The sequence below is a fragment of the Aedes albopictus genome, chromosome 1 (assembly GCF_035046485.1).
Source record: "Aedes albopictus strain Foshan chromosome 1, AalbF5, whole genome shotgun sequence".
Taxonomy (NCBI): domain Eukaryota; kingdom Metazoa; phylum Arthropoda; class Insecta; order Diptera; family Culicidae; genus Aedes; species Aedes albopictus.
In genome coordinates, this window is record NC_085136.1 from 246,733,619 (window position 1) to 246,746,584 (window position 12,966).

At 44.6% G+C, this 12,966-nt stretch overlaps 1 protein-coding gene across 1 annotated transcript; it reads right to left on the bottom strand.

Moving 5' to 3' along the window:
• Window positions 1–7,288: 7,288 nt before the first annotated feature.
• Window positions 7,289–12,723, bottom strand: LOC134285553 (uncharacterized). The gene has a single exon (XM_062846573.1). The coding sequence runs from the start codon at window positions 12,189–12,191 to the stop codon at window positions 7,827–7,829; it is 4,365 nt and encodes a 1,454-aa protein (XP_062702557.1). The 5' UTR covers window positions 12,192–12,723; the 3' UTR covers window positions 7,289–7,826.
• Window positions 12,724–12,966: the final 243 nt, after the last annotated feature.

Genomic DNA, 12,966 nt, shown 5'->3' on the forward strand with positions numbered 1-12,966 from the left:
TTTTTGTTAGAAGTGAGCACCCATGGAAACAAAAAGAACGTAATCAATCGGCGCCGTAATCGCTTGTTTTCGAATAGGATGGATATGGGAGCGTGAGATTACTGATGGCACGCATACCCTATCTGAATTTACAAAATAGTGGAGAACAGTCGAATATCAGGTTGAATGATTTCATCAATAACTATCAAAATCTCACAAAGTAATCGAAAACAGACGGTTGATCTATATATAGGTTGCCTTGTTTTAACATCTCTAACGTACTAAACTGCGACAGCCATTAGCTTAGTGCTGCCATAGCCATCGTTCCGAGAAAAGTGACCAAAAAACATTCAAGCTTAACATCCAACACGAAGCCTTGAAAACTTTTTCTAGCACCTTTCAGTTTCGATCGTGATGCTGCTGGAGCCTCTGGTAGAGCGCGACACTATAAGCCGTCACCGCTTTAGTCGCCTACCAATAAAATTTTATTATTTTGATGAATATTAAACTCGGTAGGACACAAACAACTTTCTTTCGGCCTGCGAGTGTCGTCCGCCAGAGAACCACATTCAGGGAGAATGCGAGATCTCTCGCAGCGGTACTTTCTTACGTCTTCAGATCTTCAGATTGAGGTGAATGGCCAGTGGCTGTCATACCCGAACGACGCTTTTGGATTTGTTTACAGCTCCCATGGGTCAAAGTCCAAATGGCAAAATTGACACCTCGTGGCTCTCTGAGGGTCTTTCCCGTAGGCAATGACGTTCTTCCAATTGTCGTTTGTTGTTCAGCAGATAAAGAACTATCCCTTATGCACACCCCTGCTTCCAGTGTTGCCAGTTCCTCCATCACATCCGGGAACCTAAATATTTGCAACAGGGTTGGTGCGCGATGCGACGCCATGCTTGCTTCGATTCGGAACCGGACGTCCACCCAAATTTGGGCTACGCAACGCACGGCTTATCTACACACGCACAGCAACACAACAAAGAAAACCTGTCAAAACCGCGTCAAATTTGTAAACAAACGTCTGCCGGACAAAGCACAGCCGACGGTCGGAATACCGCTTGCTCAGCAATATGCATCAATGAGGCACGTCCGTCCACCAAGAAGGGGAGTGCGCGGCCTGCGACCTAAACAAACAGCGGGAATTACATTGTTATTGTTGTGTGTAGAGGTCCACATCGTTTCGCTCGGTTTGCTTGTTCCGCATCAACGAGTAAATCACAAATTGCAGACTAATCGTCAGGTGCGGGAACCGGAGGAGGAAACGCGGCCAATCCCGTTCGATTCCCGACCACCAGTCCGATGGACGGACGACGCGCGAGAGCCATAGAGCAGCTGTGGGAACGTGTGAAAATTTTATTAAGAGATCATCGTGCACGTTAACCACGCAGCGATCCAAGTAGGGTCTGGTCTGTGGTGGTCGGCGAAGATGATGATCGCTCAGTTTTTGTGCGCGCTTCATCAGCGCGCGAGAGAGAGATCCGTTGAAGAAAAACATTGTGTTCGGTGAACTCGAACCTGCGGCTGAGGCGGTGGTGGCGGCAGCGACCACCACCGTTGCCGTAGCAGCCAGCCAGCGGTCCCACAGTCCGGTCCTTCATGGGAAAATTAATCAAGAAAGAACCTGACTCCTTTCAATTCCGCGCTTCATCCGACTTAGCTATTTATTTAGCATCCCCCACCCCTGCTCGGGTCGGGCGTCCGAGCCGCCCGCATCGCTCCACCCCTGCTTGCACAGCGGGAAAAAAAAACGGCTGAGTTATGATGAGACATGCGGAATAATGCGACGCCGCCGCAGCAGCGACTTGCGGCGGCAGAGGTCTCTCTTTTGCTGAAAATCGAGGCCAGTCATGTCACAAACTTTGTTGCGCGTGATGACGAGGCCGCGGACTGATTGACTGATCGAGATGCATCCCAGCAGCCAGCCAGCGCCTGCAATAACAACCGCCATCGGATGGTCTCGGCCGCGGACCGCGGTATGAATAAAGTGTCTTGCTAACGGAGCAACGGATTAAGATCCGTAACGCTGACAGCTGTCAAACTAGCCTCTGGCTCTGGCGGGTAAGTTGGCGGTGGATGCTGGTCATCGTCGACGCTTGTGCTGCTGAGAGGTTTGGAATTAAGGGTTAGGGAATGGTTTAACCAATAACCTATAATCCTAGGTCATCCAAACTGTTCTTGAGTTCAGATCATGAAGTCTACGGGTGTAACTGTAATATCTTTCATTATACAAAGCTACGATTTGTATTCTAACAGATCTGTCGGAATATCCTAGGCCATCCTAAATTGTGTTTGAGTTGAGATCCTGAAGTCTACGCATGAAACGGTAACGTCTTTCATTATAAAAAGCTACGATTTGTAATATATCATGTTCGGTAAGTCTTCTGAATGTTCGATAGACAGTATAAGATCAGTCGTGGCATCCTAGGCGATCCAAACTGTTCTTGTGTTCAGATCCTAAAGTCTACTCGTGTAACGGTAACCCAACTAACAATCACCAACCGCAAACAAGCATGCATGCTGAATTGTTGCTTTATAATAGTAATTATAGCTGAACTAAAATTATGCTGTACACATTACTGTACAAATGCTTTTTCAATTGAAAAAGTAGCCAATGTTCAACTTTTCGTATTTGTATAAACAATGATAATTTAAAACACTTTTCAAGCGTTTAATAAGATTTTTATTCGACACGCAGTAATTCCTTTACAACATAGTTTAACAAGACTTTTTTCTGCTTCTTGTTAAGTTCATGTAAAAATTAGGACATGTATTTGTATAATGTGTTTTTCACAAGTCAAATAAGCGCTTTCGTTTCATCATACTTTGACTCAGAGTACATGATGAAAAACACGTGTTTTTTTACCGAACAACAGCTGAATTAATCCGTTGTTCAGTCGTTAACCATAATGTTGTGCTAATTCACCACTGCTGTATAGGAGTCAGAGTCTGATCATTATTAAACCACGGGAAGTTTATGTTTTGATTTGAGCGCTGCAATTCATCATCTCTAGGATGGCGCAGATAGGAAAGCATGCGGCTGGCAATCGACGGGTCTCGAGTTCGAATTTGGATTTAGGTAAATTTATGTGTAGTTATTATTTCACAACATTTGTTCACAGCATTAAGTTCCAATTATAAACTCTCGTGGAAATTGAAAAATTTTGCATTTTTTTTATTTTTAATCATTTTTGCTAAAGCTGAATAACAGCTTTACTATGTATTTGTAAAACGATTTAACAACAAACATTTCAGTTGGTACACAACACTATGATTTAAAGTTTCTCCAAATTTGTGTGAACAAAACCCGAACAAAGGTTGTGCCTGAAAATTATCCAAATGTTGTTCAGCATCATGCTGAATCAATTCGTCGTAAAGGTGCTTGCAAAATGAGTGATTGTTAGTTGGGAACTTCGTCCATTTTACCAAGCTGCGATTTGTAATCTATCATGTACAGTAAATCTTCCGAATGTTCAATAGATAGTATCAGATCAGTCGGAATATCCTAGGTCATCGAAACTGTTTAGATCCTAAAGTCTACTCGTGTAACGGTATCTTCTTTCATGTTACAAAGCTACGATTTGTTATCTATCATGTCCAGTAAGTCTTTAGGAAGTTCAATAGACAGTATCAGATCAGTTGGAATATCCTAGGTGATCGAAGTGTCCTTAAGTTCAGATCCTGAAGTCTGTCAGTGTAACGGTAACTTCATTCATTTTACAAAGCCACGATTTGTTACCTATCATGTCCAGTAAGCCTTCTGAAAGTTCAATAAACAGTATCAGATTAGTCGGGATATCCTTGGTCTGTTTTTGAGTTCAGATCCTACCCAGCTAACACAAAGTCTTATATGAAGTTGAATAGGATGCTAAAGTGGAGGCCATATGCGTACATGCTTCCATTTAACCGCGTGTGAAGTGTCCGTATATCGCCTCCACTTTTGCATCCTATTCAACATCATATGCGATCATGTGTTGGCTGGGTAAGGTCTACACGTGTAACGGTAACTTCTTTCATTTTTCAATGCTACGATTTGTAATCTATCATGTCCAGTAAGTCTTCAGGAAGGTCAATAGACAGTATCAGATCTTAGGTCATCCAAACTGTTTTCAAGTTCAGATCCTGAAGTCTACGGATGTAAAGTTAACTTCTTTCATTATACAAAGCTTCAATTTGTAAACTATCATGTCCAGTAAGTCTTCTGAATGTTCCATAGACTGTATCAGATCAGTCGGAATATCCTGGGCCGTCCAAGCTGTTCTTGAGTTTAGATCCTAAAGTCTACTCGTGTAACGGTAACTTCTTTTATTATACAGTTAGGTCATCCAAACTGCTCTTTAGTTTAGATCCAGAATTCAACTGGTGTAACGTCCAGTATATTATGTCCAGTAAGCCTTCTGAATGTTGAAAAGACAGTATCAGATCAGTCGGGATATCCTAGGTCATCCAAATTGTTCTTGAGTTTAGACCCTGAAGTCTACGGGTGAAACGGTAACATATGTCATTATAAAAAGCTACGATTTGTATTCTATAATATCCAGTAAATCTTCTGAATGTTTATTAGACAGAATCAGGTCAGTCGGAATATCCTAGGCCATGCAAACTGTTTTTGAGTTCAGATCCTGAAGTCAACTCGTGTATCGGTAACTTCTTTTATTACACAAAGCTACGATTTGTCATCCATCATGTCCAGTAAGTCTTCTGAATGTTAAATAGACAGTATTGGATCAGCCGAAACATCCTTGGTCATCCAAACTGTTCTTGAGTTTAGAAAGTCTACGTGTTATACAAAGCTACGATTTGTCAACCATTATGTCCAGTTAGTCTTCTGAAATTTCAATAGACAGTATCAGATCAGTTGGGATATCTTAGGTCATCCAAACTGCTTTTGTTCAGATCCTAAATTCAACCAGTGTAACGTCCAGTCTTCTGAATGTTGGCAAGACAATTTCAGATCAGTCGGGATATCCTAGATCATCCAAACTGTTCTTGAGTTTAGATCTTAAAGTCTACACTTGTAACTGTAACTTCTTCCATTATAAAAAGCTACGATTTGTATTCTATAATGTCCAGTAAATCTTCTGAATGTTCAATAGACAGTATCAAATCAGTCGGAATATCCTAGGACATCCAAACTGTTCTTGAGCTTAAGTCCTGAAGTCTACGCGTGTAACAGTAACTTATTTTATTATACAAAGCTACGACTTGTAATCTATCATGTCCAGTAAGTCTTCTGAATGTTCAATAGACAGTATCAGATCAGTCGGAATATCCTAAGCCATCCAAACTGTTCTTGAGTTCAGATCCTGAAGTCTATGGGTGTAACGGTTAAATTATTCATTATGCAAAGATACGATTTGTGTTCTATAATGTCCAGTAAATCTTCTGAATGTTCAATAGACAGTATCAGATCAGTCGGAATATCCTAGGCCATCCAAACTGTTCTTGAGATTAGATTCTGAATTCAACCGGTGTAACGTCTAGTATGTCATGTCAAGTAAAGCTTCTGAATGAATTGTTCTTGAGTTTAGATCTTACAGTCTACGCGTGTAACGGTAACTTCTTTCATTATACAAAGCTACGATATGTTATAAATCATATCCAGTAAATCTTCTAAATGCTCAATAGAAAGTATCAGATCAGTCGGAATATCCTAGGTCATCCAAACTGTTCTTGTGATCAGTTCCTGAAGTCTACTCGTATAACGGTAACTTCTTTTTTAACAAAGCTACGATTTGTAATCTATAATGACCTGTAAGTCTTCTGAAAAATCAATTGACAGTATCAGATCAGTTGGAATATCCTAGGTCTACCAAACTGTCCTTGAGTTCAGATCCTGAAGTCAACCGGTGTAACTTCTTTCATTATACAAAGCTATGATTTGTAACCTATCATGTCCAGTAAGTCTTCTGAATGTTCAACATACAGTATCAGATCAGTCGGAATATCCTAGGCCATCCAAACTGTTCTTGAGTTTAGATCCTAAAGTCTACGCGTGTAACGGTAACTTCTTTCATTTTACATAACTACGATTTGTAATCTATCATGTCCAGTAAGACTTCTGAATGTTCAATAGACAGTATTAGATCAATCGGAATATCCTAGGCCATCCAAACTGTTCTTGACAGTTTGACAGTTTAGATGACCAAGAATGTCCCAAAGATTAATAATAATTTCTAGTAGAATTCAGATTGGTTCAGTAACCGCAGTTGATTATGCAACGTTACTCAATAAAGCAGATATGGCTGCTGTTACGAGTGTTGTTTGGCTGACCTGGAATATCCCTATAGTGTCTCTTATAACATTTGATATTTCAGGAGACTCACGGATCCTAGCAGATTATGCTATGCTATTATTTATGTCGAAAACACTTAAAGTCCTTCTTGTAGATTTAAAGGACTTTATTACAGGACAGTTTGGACGACCATGAATGTCCTAAAGGTTAATAATAATTACTAGTAGAATTCAGATTGGTGCAGTAACCGCAGTTGATTATGCAACGTTACTCAGTATAGCAGTTATAGCTGCTATTGCGAGTGTAGACCTGAAGTTCTAAACTCCAATGTAGTTTGGCTGACTTGGAATATCCCTTTAGTGTCTCTTAATGATATTTGAGAATTCCAGAGCCTCACGGATCTCAGCTGATTATGCTATGCTATTATTTATGTCGAAAACATAAATACAAACCCTTATTTAGGTAACGAGTTGGGACTGCCTAAATAGAATGTGTACCTAAATGGATTTAGTTCATTACCTAAATCGATTTGAAGATTACAAAGAAGTTTGAGAAGGGCGAGTGACCTGGAAATTTAAAGGGGTCCATGCGAGATTTCAGAGGGGTTTCAGGAGGGAGGGTGTCAGAGGCGTTGCACCGGAGGGGGGTGCTTCAGGGGTATGTACTTTCGGAGAGTTTCGAAGTGTCTCAGTTGCGTTACATGGGATCCGAGGGGGTTTTAGGGGGATTTCGAAGGCATTTTAGGAAGCTTCAGAGAATTTTTGGCGAGTTTCAAAGGCGTTACGTAGGTATTTTTGGCGGTTCCTGAGTGTCTCAGGTGCGTGACATAGGATCCGAGGGTGTTTCAGGGGGATTTTGAAGGCATTTCAGAAAGCTTTAGTTTTTTTGGCGGGTTTCAGAGGCGTTACAAAGGCGTTTTCGGTGGTTTTATTGGGTCTAAGGTGCGTTACATAATGGCACAAATGTCCTAAATGGAGGATAATGTGCCTCTGGAGCCGGCCTTCTGAAGGGGCGATACATGGGGTTCGAGGGGATTTTAGGGGGATTTCAAAGGCATTTCAGACAGCTTCCGATGATTTTAGGCGCGTTTCAGGAGCGTTACTCAGGCGTTACGTAGGCGTTTTTGGGGGTTTCTGACGGTCTCAGGTGCATTACATGGAGTCCGAATGGATTTTAGGGGGATTTCGAAGGCATTTCTGATGCTTCAGATGATATTTGGCGAGATTCAGAGGCGTTACTCAGGCGTAACGTTGGTGTTTTGGGGGGTTTTAGAGGGTATCAGGTGTGTTACATGGTGTCCGAGGGGGTTTTTGGAGGATTTCGAGGGCATTTTAGGAAGCTTCAGATGATTTTTGACGGGTTTTAGAGGCGTTACACTGATATTTTCGGAGGTTTCAGAGGGTCTCAGGGGTGTTACAGGGGATTTTGATGAAGGTTAAGGGGACCTAGTTTCTGAAAATACATTTTGGATCACAGCTCTTTATTTAAATGGTTAAACATCAACAGGCTACGTATGAGCCCAAATGATGATACTTAATCCTAAATGTCCTAGTTCTAAAATACATGGTCAAATCATAAAACATCAAACACAAAACAAAAAAAAACACGGTCAATCTGGTCTAGAGAAAAACAAACTGAACATTCTGCGAAGAATGGTACGGGTTAGGTTAAAATCGAAAAGTGACGCGACCCTATTGAAAACTCTCTGCAGTCCGTTGACACCTCCAAACATGCTAAAGTTGGACCGATGTATTGGTAACCGTAACATATAGTTGTTCCTAAGAGCTCGTGGCTGAACGTTGAGGTTTATGCGTTCCAAAATGGCCGGGCAATCTATATTCCCCTGCAGGGCATCCGAGATAAGTAGTGCTCTAGCAGTATCTCTGCGTACCGTTAGTGGCTCCAGGTTTATAAGCTGGCATCGGCTTTCGTAGCTTGGTAGTCGGTACGGATCCGACCATGGTAACCGCCGTAGTGCATACCTTAAAAACCGTCGTTGCACAGACTCGATCCTTTGGACAGCATTGTTGTACTGGGGTGCCCAAACAACCGAGCAGTACTCTAATATAGAGCGAGAGAGAGCACAGTAGAGAGATTTTAGGCAGTAGATATCCGTGAACTCTTTGGTAATCCTGAAGATAAATCCAAGTATTCCGGAGGCTTTTCCGATGACGTAGTTGACGTGCTGTTTGAAGTAGAGCTCAGAATCCAGAATAACTCCCAGGTCCTTTATTTGGCTAACACGACCAATTTCAGTACCGTGCAAAACATACTTATGCAGAATCGGACGTTTTTTATGTGAGTATGAAATTACAGAGCACTTAGACGGATTAACATCCATCCGATTTAGAGTACACCAATCAGCAAATGCAATCACCTGACGTTGAAGAGAATCGCAGTCTTCAAGCGAGCGAATTCGAAGGAACATTTTTAGATCGTCCGCATATGACAGTCGAGGCCCTTCGATCACCGAGTTAACATCATTGAAATAAATTAGAAAAATCAACGGTCCCAGGTGGCTGCCTTGTGGGATGCCGGACGTAGCAGCAAACGAACAAGATTGACAGTCGCCTATGACGACAGACAAACAGCGACCGGTGAGATACGATTGAAACCATTGCAAAAGGCTGCCATGTATTCCGAGCCTATCGAGTTTTGCAACAGCGATGCGGTGGTTCAGTTTATCGAAAGCGGCAGTCAAATCGGTGTAAATAGCATCTGTTTGAGCGTGTTCGGACAAAGTCTCGAAGATATAGGAGGTGAAACACAGCAAATTAGTGGTCGTTGAGCGGCCCGGCATGAATCCATGTTGATCGGTGCTGATGTACGGTTTGCAGTGAGCGAGTAAGTGTTCCATAATTACGATTTCAAACAATTTAGCAATGGCACAAAGCGAGGTAACACCACGATAGTTACTAACCTCGCGTCTATTTCCTTTTTTGTGAACTGGGAACATATGTCCGAGTTTCCAGCAGGATGGAAAAGTGCCGGAAGAAACGGAAAGGCGAAAAACATGGAGCAGCGGTACCATGAGGCTACTGTTCTGTGCCTTTAAAATCGCCGACGGGGTTCCATCGGGTCCTGGATTGTGCGATGTTTTGAGCTTCAAAAGAGCTTTTGAAATCATATCCTCGTTAATTTCGACACTACTCAAAGTTTCGCCAAGGGGAGGAACATTACTAGCTGCTAGTGCGATGTGTTCATCACTCAACATCTCGTCGGTGTAAACGCTGGAAAACTTCTCGGAGAAAAGCTCGCAGATATCTTGTGGAGTACGAGCTACTTTATCGTTGAGCATCATTGACGACGGCAATCCAGCTTCGTGGCGCTGCTCATTCACAAATTGCCAAAACTGTTTCGGGCGATGCTTGAGCTTTCTTTGCATACTCCGCTGATACTGTAGAAAGCATCGTTTAGCAACTCGTTTGTATGCGTGATTGATCCTGATGTAATGATTACGAAGAAACAGTGAGCGGTGCTTCGAGAATCTTTTCAATGCCGCTCTCTTTTCAGATTTGAGCTGACGAAGCTCGCTGGTTTGCCATGGAACACGAGCCGTGTGGTGAACCTTCTTTGGGACGAATCTATCTATTACATACGTCAACACGTTTGAAAGAGTTTGAGCAGCGGCTTCAGCATCCTCGGCGTCTAAAATACCGCTCCAGTCTATGCCAGACAGGAACTGACCTATACAACGGTGATCAGCCTTACGGAACTCATAGCGGACGGCATCGGGTATGACGACACAATCGTTTGGCAGCGTGGATCCGACAGTTAGCAATAAAGGTGGATGATGCAGTGTTGATTTTACTAAGGGAGCAGGTGCCTCGCACAGAGGAGGAGCTGTATCCCGCGCACTCACAAAGCAGAGGTCTAAGCTGCGGTTATTCTGGTTGGTGACATGATTGATTTGAGAGAGTGTCGCAGAGCTGTAGTTGTCCAGTAGGGTTGAAGCGTTGGAATGAATAGTGGAGTGGCTCACATCTGGATGGAGAAAACCATTGCGCCATTCCTTCCACGAGATACCAGAGAGATTGAAATCGCCTAACACGATTATTTCGTCGCTGGGTTTAGCCATTTCTAAGATGGAGAAGACCGACCGACAGTGGGTTTCGATGAGTGCTACGTCTTTTACGCGATCGGGTGGAATATATAGCGCGCACAGAAAAAGGTTTCGATCGCCAAGTTTGATCGACGTCCACACCTGTTCTAAGCAGATCCAAGCGGAGTTTTCAACTAAGGTCGCCCTAAACCTTGAATTTATAGCTACCAGTACCCCTCCACCAGTTACTTTCCTACTATTATCAGCACACCGATCACACCGGAAAACTTCGTAGGCGTTGTCGAATATCTGACTGGAGAGCGTGCGGCCGTCCAACCAGGTCTCAGTGAAAACTAGAATGTCAAAACTATTGTCGGATATGGCCACGCGGAAGTCGTCGATACTTGTGTTCATGCCACCGACGTTTTGATAGTAGATAGCAACCTCATGATGATTTGTGGACACGTCTCTGGATGTGCAGAAACTTGAACGCGACGTGGGTGGCATAGCGTAAGAAGCGTTCAAATAGCATCTGGAAGCGACATTAATTTCAGTGCATGAATGGTTCACGGGAGCAATGTACATGCCTGCGTTAGAATTTCGGAAGACCTCATCACCAGCGCCACACACAGGACCGGGACGGCTGTAGGTCGCTGGCGGGAGAGGCTCGACTGTGGTGGGCGGATCCGAGGCTTCCAAAAGGCGGATGTCAGGCGTGCGTCCCGGTGGCAGGATCGAGAAGGCACTACTGGAGTTGTTTTTCGTGGATAGACTGGAAGCTACAGATATTTCAGGGCACGGATGGTTGTTCAACGAAGCATGGTACTTGCCTGCGTATAAATGTCGGAAGACCTCATCGCCGGCACCACACACAGGACCGGGACGGCTGTAGGTCGCTGGCGGGAGGGGCTCGACTGTGGTGGGCGGGTCCGAGGCTTCCAAAAGGCGGAGGGCAGGCGTGCGTCCCGGTGACAGGATCAAAGAGGTATAACTGGAGTCACGTTTTGCGGATGGACTGGAAGCAACAGAAATCTCAGGGCACGGACGGTTGTTCATAAAAGCGTGGTACTTGCCTGCGTATAGATGTCGGAAGACCTCATCGCCGACACCACACACAGGACCGGGACGGCTGTAGGTCGCTGGCGGGAGGGGCTCGACTGTGGTGGGCGGGTCCGAGGCTTCCAAAAGGCGGGGGGCAGGCGTGCGTCCCGGTGACAGGATCGAAGGGGTATTACTGGAGTCATGTTTTGTGGATGGACTGGAAGCAACAGAAATCTCAGGGCACGGACGGTTGTTCATAAAAGCGTGGTACTTGCCTGCGTAAAGATGTCGGAAGACCTCATCGCCGACACCACACACAGGACCGGGACGGCTGTAGGTCGCTGGCAGGAGAGGCTCGACTGTGGTGGGCGGATCCGAGGCTTCCAAAAGGCGGATGTCAGGCGTGCGTCCCGGTGACAGGATCGAGGAGGTACTACTGGAGTTGTTTTTCGTGGATAGACTGGAAGCTACAGATATTTCAGGGCACAGATGGTTGTTCAACGAAGCATGGTACTTGCCTGCGTATAAATGTCGGAAGACCTCATCGCCGGCACCACACACAGGACCGGGACGGCTGTAGGTCGCTGGCGGGAAGGGCTCGACTGTGGTGGGCGGGTCCGAGGCTTCCAAAAGGCGGGGGGCAGGCGTGCGTCCCGGTGACAGGATCGAAGAGGTATTACTGGAGTCATGTTTTGCGGATGGACTGGAAGCAACAGAAATCTCAGGGCACGGACGGTTGTTCATAAAAGCGTGGTACTTGCCTGCGTATAGATGTCGGAAGACCTCATCGCCGACACCACACACAGGACCGGGACGGCTGTAGGTCGCTGGCAGGAGAGGCTCGACTGTGGTGGGCGGGTCCGAGGCTTCCAAAAGGCGGAGGGCAGGCATGCGTCCCGGTGTCCAAAAAAGATTTATTGTCTGTCGTGCGGATTCTTCTCTGCAAACACTCTTACGACTTTCCGTTGGTTTTTTGACTGGTTTTCAAACTCCCGGAAATAGACATTTTCGGGCCACGTTTCCTTAGAGAGTGCAGTTTCCTTGAGATCCTTTTTCATTCCGATTTTGAAAGTGACGAAACTAAGGGATACTGGGTCTCTATCTTTGGGAACCAACCTGACCACTTTGGGCACAACATCGGTAGGGAGATTCATACAACTCCTAACAAAGGAACCGATATCATCATCCGACGTGCATGGGTCAAACGCCGACAAGTATAACCAAAATAATTCCTCTGGAGGAGGTACTGTTTTCACCATTTCGGACGCTGCTTTGGAACCGCGAATAGTCGAGGATCTCTCCTTGGGTTGGCTTTCCACACGTTTCCGCTTCGGAGTGTTCGGGACGTTACTCGGTGTAAGCATACGATTAACACCGGACCACGGTGTAGACGCCATAGGGGTCATCGAATTCCCGTCGACCTTCGAAGACAAAACTCTGACTACTTCCTTCAACTCGGTAATTTCGTCCTTGAGATTGCTGAGGCTAGTCTCATCGGATACATTTCCAATAATGCAGCGTGAAGTGATATTGCGGAAGGGGTCGTTGGTGAACAAATCACCACAATCATCGCACAACCAATACACGTTTTTTGCATGTGCTCTCTGAAAGTCTTGAAAGGAGTTATCCATTTCGACACAGCACAAGTGGAACGACTTTTTGCAGT